This window comes from Carcharhinus amblyrhynchos, chromosome 9, assembly GCF_965287045.1.
Source record: "Carcharhinus amblyrhynchos chromosome 9, sCarAmb.v2.hapA, whole genome shotgun sequence".
Lineage (NCBI taxonomy): Eukaryota > Metazoa > Chordata > Chondrichthyes > Carcharhiniformes > Carcharhinidae > Carcharhinus > Carcharhinus amblyrhynchos.
Window position 1 is genome coordinate 74839053 of NC_137332.1, and position 19772 is coordinate 74858824.

Below are 19772 nucleotides of genomic sequence, written 5' to 3' on the forward strand. Positions count from 1 at the left end.
GCAAGAATCAGACACTTAAAGTGGGAAGGTATTGCCTCCTTTTATCTGCACGACCTTGAACGACCTTCAACGAATTACAATAGACTATGCAGCCAGGCAAAACCAAGGAAGAGTGGCTGGAGTCAGGCACTAGGTGAGGCAGGAACAGTGCCCAGCTGCTGTGAGGGGATAGAAATTCATTAGAGAAGTACTGAGAACAGCATATAGATCTCTAATGTAAATAATCCTCTGATTATCTCCCAAATTCTCTAACTTGCCATTGAGCACCAGTTCAGATTTAACTTTGATGCGCAAAAGTGGGAATGTGCGGGTTAGGTGGATTGGCTATGCTAAATTGCCCTTTAGTGCACAATGATATATAGGTTAGGGGGATTAGTGGGATAAATGCATAAGGTTCTGGGGATAGGGCAGATGGGGGTCTAGATAAGATACTCTGTTGGAGAGTGCAAACCCGATGGGCTGAATAGCCTCCATCTGCACTGTAGAGATTTTATAAACTGAAGTTGTTTAAAGTGACAGTACACACTGAGTTGGGCAGGTTATAAATCTCACCAGTACCTATGGCTAACAAATATTTTCACTGATCAAGCAAATATTTTTGCTGACCTGATTTCAATGATTTATCAATCAATAATCATTTCATTTTTATCCATTGGACATAAAATAACACTGGGGAGAAGGTGTGTATATCTATAAGTAGATATCTATTTTCTTAAAATGTTTTTTCTTAAAGCTATTGTGAAATACTCTAAGTTTAAATGCAGCACCTTCATATTATGAGTGTTGTATATAGATACAGTTCCAAAATCCAGCCCACTTGGGACTGGCATTGTGTTGAAATTTGGAATTAACACCTTCATACAAGCTGTCTCTGTAGGGCACTCTATTAATCATTAGTGTCTTAAAAAAGCTAGCTTGTAGATCACAGCATGGGGAGTGCCTGTGTGTGGCAATTCCTTGTAAGCCATGAGGGCAGAAACATTGAAGATTTCTAAGTTAGGGTTTGGGCAGACTTATAAAAATCTATTAACCTTGCAGTGGAGTGATTCTTGCAGGAACGAAAGCATTTGCTTGGATTGCAATAACAGGGAAAGAGAGAAAAATGCTGGATTTCAGAACCTCTCACCTTGAAAGTGGCCAGGAATATTGCAATTGAAATGTTCCCACCACTGAAACAGACAGCTTTGTGTCTGGAGAGTAGGCTGGAAGGAGCGGAGAAGGTAGATTTTTCAATGGTGCAATCAGCAATTTATTCAAGTGTTGCTGATTCTGTCCTTTGTGATCAACTTGAGAATGGACTCTTCCTTTTCATGCTTATTCTGTTTCAAGCTCCTTTGCTCAAGAGAAAAACGTCTAGTTTCTGGGCAATTCTGGTCTTTGGATACTGAGTTTTGAGTCATGGTACCTGGACCGTGCTGGAGCTGCACTGCCATTATTGTGACCTCTTTTTATTTGCTTTCCACATATTGGCAATGATGCCAAAGCTTCTCTCTTGAATAATGATTGTTAGTAATGACTGACTACCTAGACTACTTTGGTGGACAATAAGAATCAACCACATGTTATTTACAGGAAAGCATGCAGATTCTCTTTCTGAAGGAGATTATGAAGCCAGTTGAGGTTTATTACAACAATGTAGCAGCTTTGATGGCCTTCTTTTACTGGTAATAGCCCGCATGTCATCAAGTGAATTCAGGTAAATTCCACAACTTGGCATTTGAGCTCACAACGTCAAAGCTGCTGCTCTAATAATTCCTTGACATTATTTTCATATTGCAGAGGAGAAAGTAGAGTAGTAAGGATATCCACTAACCCTGCACTCAGGGTTACATGCAGTTACTGAGCCACAGGAACACCTCCAAAGGAAAGAAAGGCCAGTAATCTCTGCACATTTTAGGACACTAAGGGGCAATTTGGCACGGCCAATCCACCTAACCTGCACATCTTTGGACTATGGGAGGAAACCGGAGTGGTACTATGGCACAGTGGTTAGCACAGCTGCCACACAGCTCCAGGGACCCGTGTTCGATTCCAGTCTTGGGTGACTATCTGGAGTTTACACATTCTCCCCAGGTCTGCATGTGTTTCCTCCCACAGTCCACAGACATGCAGGTTAGGTGGATTAGCCAATTTAAATTTCCGCTTAGTGTCCCAAAATGTGTAGATTGGATGGATTAGCCATGGTAAATGTTCGGGGTATGGGGATAGGCTGGGGGAGAGGGCCTGGGTATGATATTCTGTTAGAGAGTCGGTGCAGGCTTGATGGGCCGAATGGCCACTTTTACACTGTAGGGTTCTATGACACCTGGAAGATACCCCCTCAGACATAGGGAGAATGTATATGTGGAGTTTAAACAGTCACTCAAGACCAGAATCGAACCCAGTCAGGAGGCAGCAGCGCTAACCACTGTGCCACCCTGACATAATTACCCGGCTTCTGCTTAAATACATCTGACCTTTTCACCTCAACTACTCCCAGTGGGAGTGAGCTCCACATTCTAACCACTCTCTGGGTGAAGAAGATTCTCCTGAATTCTTTATTGAATGTATTTGTGACAACCTTAGAGAGAATAGTACCTTAAAATAGAACAAGATCCGCGCACTTAATGCGTCAGCTTACCCCATTTTTGTTGTGTAGCACATTCGCAAAGTCAGCGTAGGAGATTGGCGTTGTGCCAACTTTTGCCAGCCAGGAGTTAGTGATCTGAAGCAACTTCATGACAAAAGGTCGGCCAGGGAAGTACTAGAGAAAGAAAGAAGTACAGTTTAACAATTATTCAGAGAAAAGGAGCATGCTTTTTTGGGTCACACATACTTGGTCAACTCAAAGTTTCGATGCCTTTCTGAGGGTGAATGCCTGTGACATGTTTGGTTCACTTGTCTAAAAGGGAAAGCCAACAATCCCCTCATCATGGCATCCAACTGGCATGTGAATGACATAAAGATATCCATTTCAGACTCAATACACAACCCCCTCCCACAGGACATTAATGTGACATTTTCAATTCCCACACCAGTCTTGCTAAGGCCTCTCTGAACTCAACTGATAATTCACTGCCAGTTACAAACTGAATGAAGAGTCAGCTCTGTTGTGGACTCATGCCCACTAGAAAATTGAGTTAATTCCACTTTGAATCCTTTACACTTGTCAGGAAATCACTGAAGAACCAATTGCGAACAATAAAAGCTGACAGAATGTGCAGCCTGTTCAGTCGTTCACACAAATACGCCACAGTTCATCAGAGCTAATTACAGTTTTGAAGTTTATCCAAAGGCGTCCACATGATTATGAATGTCAGGTATGGATGCTACACAATGCATTAAAGAAACCACACAGGGAGCATCATGTCCAAGTGGCTGAAGGCTAGTCTGGGTCGGCACGGTGGCACAGTGGTTAGCACTGCTGCCTCACTGTACCAGGGATGCAGGTTCAATTCCCAGCTTGGGACACTATCTTAGTGCTCTCCCCAAGTTTGCATGTGTTTCCTCTGGATGCTCCGGTTTCCTCCTACACTCCAAAGATGTGCGGGTTAGGTGGATTTGCCATGATAAATGCCCCTTAGTTTCAGGGAAATTAGTGGGGTAAATATGTGGGGTCACGGGTATAAGGCCTGGTGGGATTGTGGTTGGTTCAGACTCAATGGGCTGAATGGCCTCCTTCTGCACTATAGGATTCTATGATTCTTTCACCAACTCTACATGGCAGGTACTACTCTGACAATACATGCCTCAAGATTCACTCTCAGGCATGTCTAACGTCCACTAGGGAGTGAATGGACATGGGTTGATGCCTGAAATTCCTCAATTGGGGAATGGCTGTTTGACCTGAAGGTTTCCAGCCAGTGGTTGGGAATGTTGGGTATATCCCTGCCGGGGAGGTGGTGACAAGTGAATAAAAAAAACAGACTGATAGTTATATTAAAACTACAGCTTCAATAGTTTTTAAAGAATTCTCTTGATTGGTTATATGGATGTGAGGAGAGCCAAATCTCCTATTGACATCCCCTTGCTTTCTCTCACTGGGCATTTCTTGCTTTGTCAGCCAGTTATCTGGCACACGCAGAGACCCAGGCCCAGAACAAATGTTTCCAAATTGTGCCTACAAGCATTACGGTTTCCAGTTGACAGTGATCAATTACACACCTTCTTCACCCCTGTCCCCGATTGGGCCACACCCCAATTACCGAAGTCCAGAGAGCCCATGTATGTGTGGGATACTTTGCAACTAATACCTATTTTAGAGATGTACAAGCTGGCAGTGGGGTTATACTAATGCTTCTGTACTGCCCTGGACTAAGATGAAATGAGTTCACATCTGAGGGCAGACTTTCTTGTCCACTGCACTGGCATTTCCAGAGTAATTTGCCTACAATGGATCAAACCAGTGCCAAACTCTCTGCCACCTTCACCCATCAGGAAAAAGATACAAAAGTCTGAGGTTACACACCAACCGACTAAAGAACAGCTTCTTCCTTGCTGTCATCAGACTTTTGAATGGACCTACCGCATATTGAGTTGACCTTTCTCTACTCCCTAGCTATGAGTATAACACTACATTCTGCACTCTCTCCTTTCCTTCTCTGTGTACGGTTTACTTTGTATATGTAGCTTACAAAAAACAATACTGTATACTAAGATACGTGGCAGTAATAAATTGAAAATCAAATCAAACATAGAATGTTGAGTGCATGTTACAGCCAGCACAAATCATGTTTCCGTGATTTTTTTACACTGTTTGATAAAGGCAGTAAATAAGACAGACCTGCTCCCAGAATAAATTAATCACACAGTAACTTCTGTTATGGTGCCCATTTCAGAACTTCAGGCCTTTTCTTTTGCTTTAGCTGCAAGGGTTCTGACAGAGACATTTTAAAAAGGTTTAAACAATATGGGCTATTTAGTTTATGAAGAGACTGATTATTGTACAGCCACAAACTAGGAAATGGTTCTTTATGTTTTTTAAAGTCATTTTCCGTTATTTCGCATCAAATTATTTACAGGTGGTGGACAGGACATTCTTACTGGCAATGCTATTTTTTCCTGTATTAATGAACAAAACAACAAAGAACAAAGAACAACCCAGCACGGGAAACAGGCCCTTTGGCCCAACGAGCCCGCGCCGCCACATCACCCTACACCTATTCTACCCTGCATGTCTACGAATGGGACCCTACTCAGTCAGATTCAGGGAAGGATTAGTGTCAATTTGGTAGAAACCGATTAGCCTAAGAGCACATCTTTGGGGTGAAACTGCACAAAGTTTTCACTCTGTAATATGTCAAGGAGCGGGGAAGGGGGAGTGGATTTTCTGTTCCTGTTTTCATCGGGCCGAATCAGTGATGGGAGTGGAAAATCTCACAAGATATCCAACTGCCTTTCACGCCAATGCAAAAATGTGATGCGATTGTCCCCGTTCCCCTCACCCTAACAGGAACATCATTTCCCCACATTAGTATTACATTACAAGGCCTCTACGTCTGAAACATTCCCCCTATCACCGTGAGAAAGTCCAGTGTGAGGACAGACCGGCGTGAATTACAACTGGTCTCCCTAACTGTGCCGATCTCCCAGGGAAGCTCCGATGTGTGCAATGTTTGGGGGTGGGGGTGAAGGGAGTCATGCCTGGGCACTGTCCCTGGCACTGCCCAGGTATTGCCAGTGGAGTGGGGGGGGGATGGGTGGTGTTTGGTTTGATATGAACTTTTGTGCACAGGCATAGCCTTTAAAAAATGCCACCCGATCTTCAAGAAACTAATTTGCTGGAAGGCCAGCCCGATATTGTGGAACCTGCCCTTTAGGTTTTTTTTTGCTCCATGCTCTATATTATATGGCCTGTTGGTGTCAGTGGCTCTAACGCCAATTTTCCCGCCAGCCATCGGCCTTTGCTGATATTCAGGAAAATCCTGCCCTTGATTTTTGGCGCTGATTACTTGGACTTGCTGATTTATCACACACCAAATGACAGGGCCATTGGGTCCAGCAACAACAGCACATGTCACGAGAAAAAAATTACGCCGAGTGGAACCACAGATGGTTTGACAGAGGAACAGGTCATTCAGTCTACAGTGGTTACTTCACATGGGTGATAACATGCCACTGTCCATTTGAACCCATGCTCAGGGTGAACACAAAGGGGTCAACATTGCATATGATAAACAAGAGAGAACTAGTTGGGGTAAAGTACACATTTCTTTTCAGTGTTTAAATACGTACATTTCTTTAAAAATAAAAAAAAGGAAAATATTATTATTTTACAGCTCCTTGATTCCTCCCCTGGCCTGAGTAAATTCTTGTTATTCCCTATTTGTATTCTGCTGGTGACCACGCTAAACACTCAGCTCTGGGCTGAGATAAAAATCACGTCTGCTTCAATCCAACAACCACGGCCTCCAAGGAGCCAGAAAATCTACTTCCGTTCAATAACTGTAACTAGAATTCAATTAGTATCAGCGCAGAGACAAACACGACGGGATTTGAGAACACTCACCACTAGAGGGTAAAAATAAGATTACCACAGCTTACTGAGCAACCCCCTTCCCCTCCAGCGGCCTACACCTAAGCCTGTGACGGAACCAGCAGCCTCAGTCTGAGCTGCTGTAGTAATAGGATTTCCAAACCTCTCACAGGGCAACTTGCACTCCCATCTGTTTTCTTGCTGCTAAACCCTTCATATATACACAGGCAGACACACAAACAAGGATATTTGTACCACAAGCATAACATTTTGGACAACTGCTTCAGCACCCACCCCAAACAGTTACATTCATCCACAGTCACTTAGACTCTGGCATCATCACACAGACCCCACTCTGGATCAGATGGGATGCTTTCACTTTCAGAATCATCTCTCCATAACAACGCAACTCGCTCTCCTCTCATTGAATTGGATATTCTACATTTTGTCGAATGATTTGATGACAGTTTCTGCTTTAAATAGTCTCCCACAATTTGATGACGAAACCACAGCAAGCGTCAAGTGGGGCAGCGTGCATGTTTCCACTCTTTGTTAAGGTTTTTTTTCTCCATCAATCATCCACCTAATCCAGTGATGGGCAACCTAGGCTCGTGAGTGTGGCGCATAAGGGAGCCTCTTTCATCTTTGTGGTCTACAAGCTTGAAATCGGGCTTGTTGGCCAACCATTACCTTATGAATAAGATTGAATACGTTTAATACATGCCAAATATTTCATTAGTTATAGAAAATGCTTAATCATTCATATATTGACAGAACTATCAACTTCAAGTGGTAAGAACAAAATAAATATTTATTAGACGCAGAGGGAGCACATAGCTCTCACCATCAATGTTGTGTTCAATCAGCATGTACCTCACTTAAAGTGCTCTTGTTTGATGTGCATTGTACTTCAGTTATACCATGAAGAAAAAAGCCAAGCGATGGGATCAGTGGCATGCTGCAACTCTAAGCGCAGGCAACGGTCAATAAAATGTCTCGTGGGCCGTGCTCAGAACCCCAATCAGTCGCATTTGGCCCCTGGGCTGCAGGTTGTTCATCACTGACCTAATCCCTTTGGCATAAATATAGGGCAGCACAGTGGTTAGCACTGCTGCTTCACAGCTCCAGGAATCTGGGTTCGATTCCCGGCTTGGGTCACTGCCCGTGTGGAGTCTGCATGTTCTTCCTATATCTGCATGGGTTTCCTCCGGGTGCTCCGGTTTCCTCCCACAGTCCAAAAATGTGCAGGTTAAGCTGATTGGCCATGTTAAATTGTTCCTTAGTGTGCTGGGATGCGTAGGTTAGAAGGATTAGCAGTGTAAATATGTGGGATTATGAGGATAGGGGTCTGGGTGGGATTGTTGTTGGTACTGACTTGATGGGCTGAATGGCTTCCTTCTGCATTGTAGAGTTTCATTTATGTTTCTGTGACCCTTGAAGAGGCTTGTTGGGGCACACATCTGCACCAATGTTACTTCACTGTGCCCTTCAGGCTCACTGACTGAATGCGCACTCAGATCAGTCAGTGAAACTGGAGAAGGAGAGGCAAACGCAGGCAGAGTGGGGGCAATAAGCTTGTAAAATAGTAAAGAGGTGTTTCTTTTGCATGCAATGGCAAATTTTGAAAGGAGGAAGGACTTGTGTTGGCTCCATTTCACCTTGTAACAGGTCAACTCTCAAAGCATCTTCACCCTCCACTGGCAGCTGTTCCTCAGCTGTCTGGAAGTTTAGTTCAGGAATTCCCTCCCAGAATCTCTCCTTCCTCCTTTAAGCCACTACCCAAAACTCTAACTCCAATTTAGCTTTTGGTCATCAGTGCTAAAATCTCCTCAAGTCTTTCGGAATCAAATTTTATTTGACCACGCTTCTGTGAAACACATTTTACAATGTTAAAGATGCTGTAAAAATGCAAGTTGTCAAAATCAGGGAAGACTGGACAGCATCACAGATCATACAATCCCTACAGTACAGAAGGAGGCCATTCGGCCCATCAAGTCTGCACCAACCACAATCCCACCCAGGCCCTATCCTCGTTACCCCACAGCCTGCTAGTCCCCCTGACACTAAGGTCCATTTATCACGGCCAATCAACCTAACCACACATCTTTGGACTGTGGGAGAAAACTGGAGCACCCGGAGGAAACCCACGCAGACGTGGGGAGAAAGTGCAAACTCCACACGGACAGTGACCCGAGACCGGAATTAAACCTGGTCCCTGGCGCTGTAAGGCAGCAGTGCTAACCACTGTGCCACCGTGCTGCATGCTGGGACAAAGTGCAAGTGGCTATTATGGAGGGAGATGGTGCCTGGCAAGGTATTCAATTCTTCACATTTTGAAGATATGTTGCTTTGAAATGGACAATTAGCGATCTTGCACTTTGTAGTTTCTGTATGTCGTGCCCCTCATTAAAAGACATTTCTTATGACAAGACAAATCAAACATTAGCTTATTTGAAAGTGTAAAATGGAGAACGGTTTCCATTCTTTTCTACTTGTTGATGTATAGAATAGTTTTCCCCTCTCGATTCAAGGCCTTGTTATCGAGATCACACCGACCTCCCTGAAGAAAAGGGTTCCTCTTATCTTTTCCTTCTAGATGTTTTCCCCTTGTTCATTTTGTGATCAGACAAAACCCCATTGCTATCGGCTAATGTCCTTTGTATGTGACTAACGACCCTGCAGACACCGGCCGAAAAGGTCAAGGTGTCAATTCTGTGACCACTTCCCGGTCGTCAAAGGGGCTGGGTGTTCCAGTCTTGATAAATGGCTCAACTCGACAGGTCAGCTGGAACGGTGGGTGGGGGGATGGGCACTCTGGGGGACATTATCAGCGCTGTTGGTGTCCCAGTAGCCTCCTGCCAAAATGGAGAGGTTGCAAAGGTCATATGCAAGTGGATCAGTGTCAAAACTGACCTCTGTCACCCAGAAGAAGGAGGAACCAGTTGCCCTGTGTATTCCTGCCACTGAACTTCATCCACAGGATGATCCTAGGGTGGGTCAGTGTCAGCAGCAGGAAGCTCTATTGTCTCTTACTCTTAACTCAAAGGGCTGAGGTTCCAGACACCACAACAGAATTGCATACGCTCCTGGATGTTGGTTAAAGTTTGTCAACTCAGAACACAGACTCTCCTACACAATCTCACATTATATCACCAAGGGAGCTGCTGGGGCAAATTCAAAGCCACCTCCCAGTGGGGCTGACTGTGTGCATGGTGGCTGGACTGCTGAAGCCTGTGTCAAACTGAGCAACAGATCATCTGTCTTAACTCTCGATTCCAAGTCATAATGGGCTGGCTGACCTTCTTTGGCACCACAATACTCTGTGGAGAAAGGAGTCAGGTTGGGTGCGAGTGTTTTTTTAAAGATTTGCTTGTGCGACATGGGCGTCACTAGCTGGCCAACATTTATTGCCCATCACCTTGGAGGGCAGAGAGAAGCAGCAGACATGAGAGTGGGTACACGTTTTTGCCAAAGTGTTCCCATCGTATCTCCAAATGTACAACAACCGCAGATTTCTCTCTAAACAAAAATAACTTCATCTCGAGTGCTCTGGACAGTCCTAAGAATGTGAAAGCTGCTAAATGCAAATTCCTTAAAGAATAATAGTTTTTTCCAAGTGCGCGTTAAAAGAAATTGCAAGTCCTTCCTCTGGAACAAACCCCGAAACAAACAGAAAACCCTGAGAAATAAAAATTCTCTCATAGAAATACAAAACTCTATTCCATTTTCATACCTCTGTGCAAAAATAGTCTTCAAACCTAAAATGTCTTTATTATGTCAGCTATTTTCAAAGGTTTAGGGTTCACAACAACAACAAAAAGACACACTCCCAATGGTTAGTTTCATTTTCACGAGAAAGGTTTCTAGAATTTTGTGAAAGCCATCTGAGACACAAAGGATAACATCCGAGGTAGTTTAATTAGGCTGCCATGAGAGTTGTAAACTTGTTGATGTTTTCATTCTGTTTTAAACCTTATTTGGAGTCCATTGCCAGTGGACAGAAGGGCAAGACATGGAAATCATAGAATCCCTACAGTGCAGAAGGAGGCCATTGGGCCCATCGGGCCTGCACCAACAACAATCCCACCCAGGCCCTATTCCCATGACCCCACAGATGTACTCTCCCTAGCAGTAAGGGGGAATTTAGCATGGCTAATCCACCCTAACCCACACATCTTTGGAGTGTGGGAGGAAACTGGAGCACCCTGAAGAAACCCACGCAGATTAGGGGAGAATGTGCAAACTTCACACAGACGATGGCTCAAGGCCGGAATCAAACCCAGTTCCCTGGTGCTATGAGGCAGCAGTGTTAAACACCATGCCGTTGTGCTTCCTACTGTGTTGCCATGCCATGTCACATGCTGCCCACCGTGCCCGCCACTTTTTTTCCCAGCCTGAAGTTGTTTTGATCAATTTCATTTTTGCTTCATTTCTAGATTTGGGTGAATCCTCATGTTTGATTTGTTCCTGGTTTGCTTACTTGTGACTTGAACATTTGCTAACTTCTAAATCTGGATTTTATTGTTGTTTTGAGAAAAAGAATATTAAATGAAGTGCACGTGACACAAGAAAGTAGGATGTGACAAACAAGATGTAATGATATTGTACCATTTTATAATGCAGGTTCAATATCAATAGTGTGAAACATGCCATTGTTATCTGGGCAAAATTACTGGGGAAAGATTTACTCATATACAACTTTGATATGCTATTAAACTGATAAAGTCACACTTTAGAACCCAGTAACTCTCACTCAGCAATATTAGCCCTCCCTTTCTGCAAAACTCATTATACAGTCAGTGGTACTAACAGAATTAAGGTAAACTCCAGGCTTATACCGTAACCCTTACCCCACTGAACAATTGGGAACCTCATACAGTAACACAGTGAGCAACAAAACAGAAACTTCACATCGTCACCTAGTAAGGAACACATTCCCTGCTGAAAGCAATTCCACTGCAAAGTGCCACAGCATTACAAAATCCCAGCAATCAAATTCAGCCCTGCGAGGAATTCGCCATTCCGAGATTTTTAAATATGTAATGGATCAACCATAGCAGCATGCTCAGAAGTGATAGCCAGAGTGAAGGAAGTAAGGAGAAATATTCTAAAGAGATCAGATTCATGTTAGAACTAGTTTTTAAAGAGATTTCTTAAACCAGTATTTGCCACATTAAGTGACCTTTCTATTTAGAAGTACTGTTGAATTTCACATAGTTCCTATTTCTGTGACTCACCCAAACTCAGGGTTGAACTAACCTTTGTGAGCACTCGGATGAAACGTCTCAGAGCAGTGAGGGACTCTCCCGACAGTTCCTGATGTGTTGCCACCTCCACGTTGAAAGAGTAATAAAGTGCTGATTCTAGATCAGCCATGTATATTCTGGCACTGCAAACAGGAACACAGGCAAAAAGTTAATCATACAGCGGGCTGCGGCGGGGCGAGGGATACAGTCAGATGGCGACACGGCGAGGGATACAATCAGATGGCGACATGGCGAGGGATACAGTCAGACGGCGACACGGTGAAGGATACAGTCAGACGGCGACATGGCGAGGGGTACAGTCAGACGGCGACACGGCGAGGGATACAGTCAGACAGCGACACGGCGAGGGGTACAGTCAGACGGCGACACGGTGAGGGATACAGTCAGATGGCGACACGGCGAGGGATACAGATATCCCTCGACAGAGTGAGACAGCGATATAGTTACACTTCAATAGAGAGATACAGTCACACCTCAAAACAGAGAGGTTATGGGTGAGGAAAATCCCCCATTACAACTCTTGGGGTTACATTTTTCTTTTGTACTTTTGCTATTTTGGGATTAAGGAATCTTTGCTTGTCTCCTATGAAGGTGCAGACAGATCATGTATCCTGGAAAAGACTAGGTTCATTTTTCTGCCGTTGGTGTCTCTGGTGTTGTTAGGGTGGGGAGTTATTTTCTGCTGCATTCCCAGACATGGTCAACTAATCTTTGAATATCTAGCCTTGTTAGATTGGTCTTTATTTTGACTTTGCTGCGTGGGAAGTGATGGTGGTTACTTGAATACTTGGCTCATGGAATGTATGGTGAGCAGAGTATCTGGTTGTTAGGGTTTCTCTGAGGGGAAATGGGCAGAATCACGTTGATAGCGGGACCTAAATAGTGCTTTTGGGTTACCTTCAATGTACAAGGCCGATGTAAGTATTTTTGGCTTGTTGGCCCTTATTCTGATGTGATGTTGAGCTGGATAAGGCAGAGTGGCTGTGGGAGAACATCAACACTGAGGGAGAATGCACTAACTAGCACATCTTTGGACTGTGGGAGGAAACTAGAGCACCCGGAGGAAACCCACGCAGACATGGGGAAAACGCGCAAACTCCACATAGACAGTGACCCAAGCTGGAAATCGAACCCGGGTCCCTGGCACTGAGAGGCAGGTGTGTCCCATTGCACATCCCAGGGCGATCAGAGTTAGACCATTTTTCTATTCTAACACAGGGGGTTCAGTGGAAAAGATGAGCAGGCAGATAATTTCGGCGTACTGTTGGTATGGGAACCCATATTCTCAGCTTGGGCGTTATTGGAAACCAGCCTCGACATCCACTGAACTCCCTCTAATGCTAGCAAGGGGTAGTACAGCATAGCCATTGCAACTTAGCTCTCACGAGCAAGGTCTCACCCTGCTGCAACCTATATCTCCCCACCACATCTCTGTCCCCTGTCCTACACCAACACCCACTCCTAAAAGGAACATTAGCAACTCAACTTCAAGTGGGATTTCAGCAGGCTGCTGGTTGGAGGAGGGACAAGGTAGGACTGAGAGGGCTACTGTTGTGTCACGTCACATTTAATGAATCATAGAAAATATCTTACCTGTTGAAGTCTCTCCACGGTTGTTCTGTGGGCATGAGTGTCGCACCCGCTGGACTCAGCTTGTAAGCACCGCGTGTCACCCCTGGCAACCGCTGCAAGTAATACGTGTAGAACGTGCGTGTTGGCATTTTCCTGTGGATGGGAAAAGCAGCCAGTTTCAGTACAAAGCACACACATCGCTTCAGTTCAATCCATCCCCTTTGGCAAAAGAAACACTCTATTCAGCTTCCCCAGGATCACCCTGTCTGTAGAACTAGCAATATATTATTCCCCAGGTTGCCACTCCGTGCCCATCACTGGCAAAGTCAGCCCGTTAATGGATTGCAACCACGTTAAGAGTCAGAGGGAGGACACTTCACCAGTTCATGTCTGGAGGGTCTGCATGTTGAAAAAGACATTTTCTGCTGTTAGCCAGACTTCCAGTCAAGTGTTCTTGGGCCTGTGTTCAATGCTCATTATGTGCTTTGAGATGGTCTTAGTAAGCTGTGCAGTTTTAGGCATGGCTCAGTTAGTAACACTTTCACCTTGGAATCAGAAGGTTGTAGGTTCAAGTCTCACACCAGAATCTGAGCATAAAAATCAAAGCTGACACTCCAGCACAGTACAGAGGGAATGTTGTGTTACTGGAAGTGCTGTCCCTTACACGCTCTCAGTGCCACCATTTATCTCTCAATCAACACCATGAAAGTTGCTTATCTGGTTTTTATCAGAGTGCTGTTTGTGGGAGCTTGCTGTGCACAACTTATCTTCCATGTTTCCTACATTATAATGTTGCAAAAGTGATCTATTGGCAGAACACACTTTGGAATGTCCTGTGGTCATGAAGGGTAATGTAGAAATGCAAGTTACTTTTTTCAAACTCACTAGATAGAGTAGACAGGAAGAAACATTTCTCCTTGGTGGGGGGATCAATGACCAGGGAAATAGATTTAAGCTGAGGGGCAGGGGGTTGAGAGGGGATATGAGGAAAAATCTTTTTCACCCTGAAGGTGGTAGGAGTCTGGAACTCACTGCCTGAAAGGGTGATGGAGGCAGAGACCCTCATAACATTTAAGAAGCATTTAGATGGGTACTTGCGATGTCAGAGCATGCAAGGCTATGGGCCAAGTGTTGGAAAATGGGATTAGAACAGTAGGTGGTTTGTCTTTGACTGGCACAGACCCAATGGGCTGACGGGCCTTTCTCTGTGCTATGCACCTCTATGACGATAAAGTACATGCACAGCTACAGGTCCAACGGCTACAAGGGATGATTTATAAATGTTGCCCTTATCAGGAAAGCCAAACACTTTGAAAATAAAATAAAAAGTTTACCACTAATGTGGCTGACGCTTAACTCTGAGATGGTTCAGCAAGTCACTCAGTGAACCAAATCATTCTGGGGCAATTACGCATGAACAATCAATATCAGTGCCCACATGCCCAAAAAAACCCAGTGGGACGCAGGGGTAATAATATTGACAATTGTCGGTGTGTAAGATGGGAGAATCACCTGAGCTACATCATCCCAAATTTTCAGTGAAAACACGAAGACGGAAGGGATATACGAAGTGCAGCTGATGTGGCTATTTTCTGCTTTTACACTATTGGTCAAACTCCAAATTACCTGCACAGGCGCTGGGAGAAAGAGAAGGAAACAAAAATGCCAAAACAAGTTTCAGTTTGAAAAGAGTTGCTGGCAAGGTGGAAAGTTCAATACTGGTGACATAGGGAATGAGAAAAAGAAAGACAGGAGAGGCAGAGAGAGGAAAAATGAGGCGAGGGGAAAAAAGGAAAAAACTATCTTAGGCAAACCAGAGAGAGAGAGAGAATTAAAAGGGGGAGCGAGAGAGGGAGTTAAAGGAGGGGATAGAGAGAGAAAGAGAGAGAGAGAGAGAGAGTGAGAAACAGAGTTAAAGGTAAAAGAGAATTAAAGGAGACAGCAAATGTTAAAGGAGAGAGACACAAACGAGCGAGAGTTAAAAGAGAGAAAGATTGACAGAAAGGGGGGAGAGAGAGTTAAAGGAGGAGAGACAGAGTTAAAAGAGAAGGAGAGAGAAAGTTAAAAGGAGAGAGAAAGTGATAAGGCTGACAGAAGAACGATACAAGATGGGAAGAATACAAGAGAAAAAAGTGAGAAAAGTTGCAGAGAAGAAGCAGGAAAAGGAAGAGCAAAGGGAAAAGGAGCATTGGGAGAGAGAGTAAAGTAACTGGGTGGTCTTCACAGTTTCAAAGAGACAGTGCCCAACATGCCCCCACCATTAATTCTCCATGACCTTGCTGCCTGATATTTACTGTTCTGTTTAGCCCCTTTTAAAGACACACGCAGGGCTGGAGCTCTGTTTAACCATGAGCAGATGGAGGCCTCATACTTGATCACAAATAATTTTCCCCTCCACTAGCTCCGAAGAAAGCTTGGCACTTTGATAATGTCATCAGCAGCATCCAATTATCCCCGGCGTCTGTCACGGGAGACACTGGAAAGGGAGGCTGTGGCCAGGGACAGGCTTACACTTGACTTTAGCTTCTTCCCACATCTGTCCCTCCGGCTCTGATGAAATTCTCCCTGGCAAGTCCCATTTACCAAAATGTGGCGCGCTGCCCCATTGCTCCTCGCACTGTGCCACCGCTCAACTCCACAGCATTAATCATCCATTCAGAGAGAGAACATCCCATCTGCTTGTCACATAGCTCGCCGATCGCACCAGTTGCCTCTGTTCAGTCACCCAGAAAAACCCCATTGTTTTCATGCAACAGTTTGGAACATCTTCCTATTGTGCAAAAGTCGTACAATCTCCTGTGCATATTCTGTGCAATGAAATATTAACTGTTTCACACTCAGAAGGCCCAAAACTAACAGAAAGTACACTGGGTACAGAGAACTAGGTTCCCATTTCAGCCGTGGTCCCTCATCACTCAGACGTGAACAGATTTTTTGTTTTAAAAAGACTAAGAACTACATTGTGCAATTCTCACTCATTGCCCCGTCCCCTTAGCCCAAGTAGTCAGACATGTTCCAGTTAGTGGTTTATCTATTGAAGAAAAACAAACATGATTAAAGGTTTCTAGGAACAAAAGAACAGGAATAGGCCATTCAGCCCCTTGGCTCTGCTCCATTCGGTGAGATTATGACTGACCTACCTGCTAGTTCCCCATACTGCTTTCACCCCATAGTTCTTATAGACTTTTAACAACATTCTATCAAATTCTGATTTAACAGTTGATCTTGTGTCAATTGCCATTTGCAGAAGAGCATTGTAAACTTCTACCACCTTTTACCACCCACGGTGGCACTGGGGTGGCACAGTGGTTGCACTGCTGCCTCACAGTGCCAGGAAGGCGGGTTCAATTCCCAGCTTGGGTCACTGTCTGTGAAGAGTTTGCACGCTCTCCCCAGGTTTTGCATGGGTTTCCTCCGGCTGCTCCGGCTTCTTCCTGCAGTCCAAAGATGTGCGGGTTAGATGGGACGGCTGTGCTAAGTTGCCCCTTAGTGTCAGGGTGACTAGCTAGGGTAAATGCCTAGGGTTTTGTGGATAGGGACTGGGTGAGATTGTGGTTGATGCAGACTCGATGGGCTGAATGGCCTCCTTCTGCACAGTAGGATTCTATGATTCTGAGATTCTTTTGGGCATAGAAATGTTTCCTCATCTCACTATTTAAAAATAGTGTTAGACTATGTTTTAGACTGTGCCACCCTGTGCCTTAGACATCCCAAATTCTGGAAATAGAAATATAAACAGAAAATGCTGGAAGAACTCAGCAGCTCTGGCAGCATCCAAGAAAGAAGAGTTAATGTTTCGAGTCTGTAAGAGGGGAAGTAAATGCTCCAATCTACCCAAACTGTTCCAATCTTGAAAACATCGATTAAATTATTCCTTTCCTTTCTAAGTCACAGGAAATAAAACCAGAGTTTGTGTTGTCTCCTCGTAATTTAACCCTTGCAGTCTAGGGATCATTCTGGTAAACCTATCTCACTTCCTCCGAGGCCAATGTATCCTTCATGCCCTGGACTGCGCCAGGTGAGGTATCTCTACTTGACCCCAAATGCAACCCCCATCCCACTAAATCTTTTATTCCAACCATGGTTTAATGGGCATCCTCCTCGGTCCCAAGTCATAAGGAATATATATGGGCTGCATGGTGGCAGTGGGTGGCAAGGTGGCACATTGGTTAGCACTGCAGCCTCACAGCACCAGGGACTGGGGTTTGATTCCGGCCTTGGGTGACTGTATTCAGACATTCTTGCCATTTCTGCGTGGGTTTTCTTCAGGAGCTCTGGTTTCCTCCCATCGTCCAAAGGCGTGCAGGTTCAGTTAACTGGCCGTGCTAAATTGCTCCTTCGTGCCCCAAGATGTGTAGGTTAGGGGGATTAGCCATAGGAAATAAAAATGTTATAGGATGATGGGGGAATGGGCATGGACGGACCTGGGTAACATGCTGTTGTGGAGAGTCGGTACAGGCTCGATAGGCTAAATGGCCTCCTTCTGCGCTGGAGAGTTTCTATGTTTCTAATTGCGAGAGCCTCCAGTGTGTAATTCTAGCAGCTCGGTTCCTAATTACAACACTGATCATTTTGAAGGTGAGCAGGGGAGATTCCCCCCACCTCCACCAACATTACTAAAGATTATCTGGTCATTATCACACTGCCATTTGGGAGACAGCTGGCAGTGTTCACACTTGCCCATGTTTCCCACATGGCAGCATTGATGCTTCTGAGGTATTTAATTGGCTGTGAAGGGACATTGAGGTTGCGGAAGATGCCCGTTTTTTTCCTTCATTATTTCAGCACAGCCTTGTTTGGCAGGCATTTCACGGCAAACATGGTGACTACATGCTCCACCCACCACAGCTTAGTCCCAAGTCAAGGCCGACAATTGCCCTCTCCCCCCCAGCTTTCTCTTCTTCAACTTAATGCAGAGTAAATCAAAATGAAGCAGCTAATTTTTTATAATTTGCTCCAAAAACAGAATAACTGGGAAAAGGGCAAATAAAAATACAGACGCATACACTCGTATACACACAAACACACACATACACATATACACATGTGTACACAGACACACATGTACATGTGCATACACACACATGTACATGCATGCACAAACTTACACACGTATATATACACACACATCTACACAACCCCCCCAAAGTTGTCCTGAGACTCTCTCCAAAGGGGTACATTTGTGTAGAAAGGATGGTCAAGATGGAGAGGGTGCATGAGTGGGGTAGCAAATATCAGTTAAGCTTCCTACTCCTGAACACCATCCAGTGACAGCACCCACACCCCAGTCCCACTGAGAAGTTTCCATGTTGAGGATTGCAGATTGATCACTCTGCACTGCCTGACATGGCCAAACAGCCAGATAACACTCAGCCCCAAGACTCTGAATGGAATCCTGATGCTTAAGCAAGGACCCATAGATTGGCTTATGTGGCACTTCAGGACATCCAAGTTACTCTCCAGCCAATATTCAATCTTCACAATGTAGTCAAGTGTTGTAATGCAGGAAACATTACAGTCAGTTCATGCACAACAAGTTCCCACAGACAGCAGTGTGATAATGATCAGTCTGTATTATGATGATGATGATGAAGATGCAGGGTTTGGTCAGGAGACACAGGGAATGACTTCCCTGCTCTTTGTGTATAGCCTGGAGATCTTTTACATCTGCCAGGGAGGGCAGATAGTGCCTTGGTTCAATGTCTCATCCAAAAAATAGCATCTGCTGAGCCTAAATTTTGGGATCAAGTCTTCATCATGGATCTTGGACTCTCAGTCTCAAAGACGGATGTGCTGTTACCCACTGAGCCATCACTGATACATTCATTTACACGCCAAGTGCAGATCTCAGTCACCTAATGGGGAGTATTGATAAAGTGACTAATTCATTCTCACTGGGACTAATTTGGAGGTGATTTCCTGCTGCTTGTCTTGCTCACGCTGGTTGACAGATGGCGCTGCAGGCCCTGGTAGGCGGCTGAATCCCAGCAAAACCTCCTCTGCATTGCCATCAATTCACAAGATTAGATTATTTTGAAGTTCATGCTGCAAAATGTCAGGGTGGTAGCAACATGGTGATAATTGGCTATATTATGGAGCTATATGTTGAGGAACCTTGCCCATTGCTCTTCAGTGAGCTCACCCTGTTGTCAACAGTTAAGAACATAAGAGCATAAGAAATAGGAGCAGGAGTAGGCCATCTAGCCCTTCGAGCCTGCCCCGCCATTCAATAAGATCATGGCTGATCTGTCGTGGCTCAGTTCCACATTCCCGCCCTCTCCCCATAACCCTTAATCCCCTCTCTTATCAAAAACCCATCAACCCGCGTCTTAAAAATATTTAGCGAGGTAGCCTCCACCACTTCAACGGGCAGAGAATTGATATCCTGCTTCACAGCGGCATTAGGGAGAAATCAGGAGTAGTTCTTGCGGCTGTTTGTCTCTTTCAATGATGCATTGTGAGAACAATTGGGAAAAGGG

At 44.7% G+C, this 19772-nt stretch overlaps 1 protein-coding gene across 1 annotated transcript in view; it reads right to left on the reverse strand.

The window, feature by feature from the left end:
• The window catches only part of qsox1 (quiescin Q6 sulfhydryl oxidase 1), a 90842-nt gene that overhangs the window by 18170 nt on the left and 52900 nt on the right, over positions 1–19772 (reverse strand). The window contains exons 7-9 of the mRNA XM_080195936.1: positions 13315–13446; positions 11714–11843; positions 2621–2743 (exon numbers count right to left, since the gene is read on the reverse strand). Coding sequence (XP_080052062.1) covers positions 2621–2743; positions 11714–11843; positions 13315–13446 — 385 coding nt within the window. The remainder of the gene's footprint in view (positions 1–2620; positions 2744–11713; positions 11844–13314; positions 13447–19772) is intronic.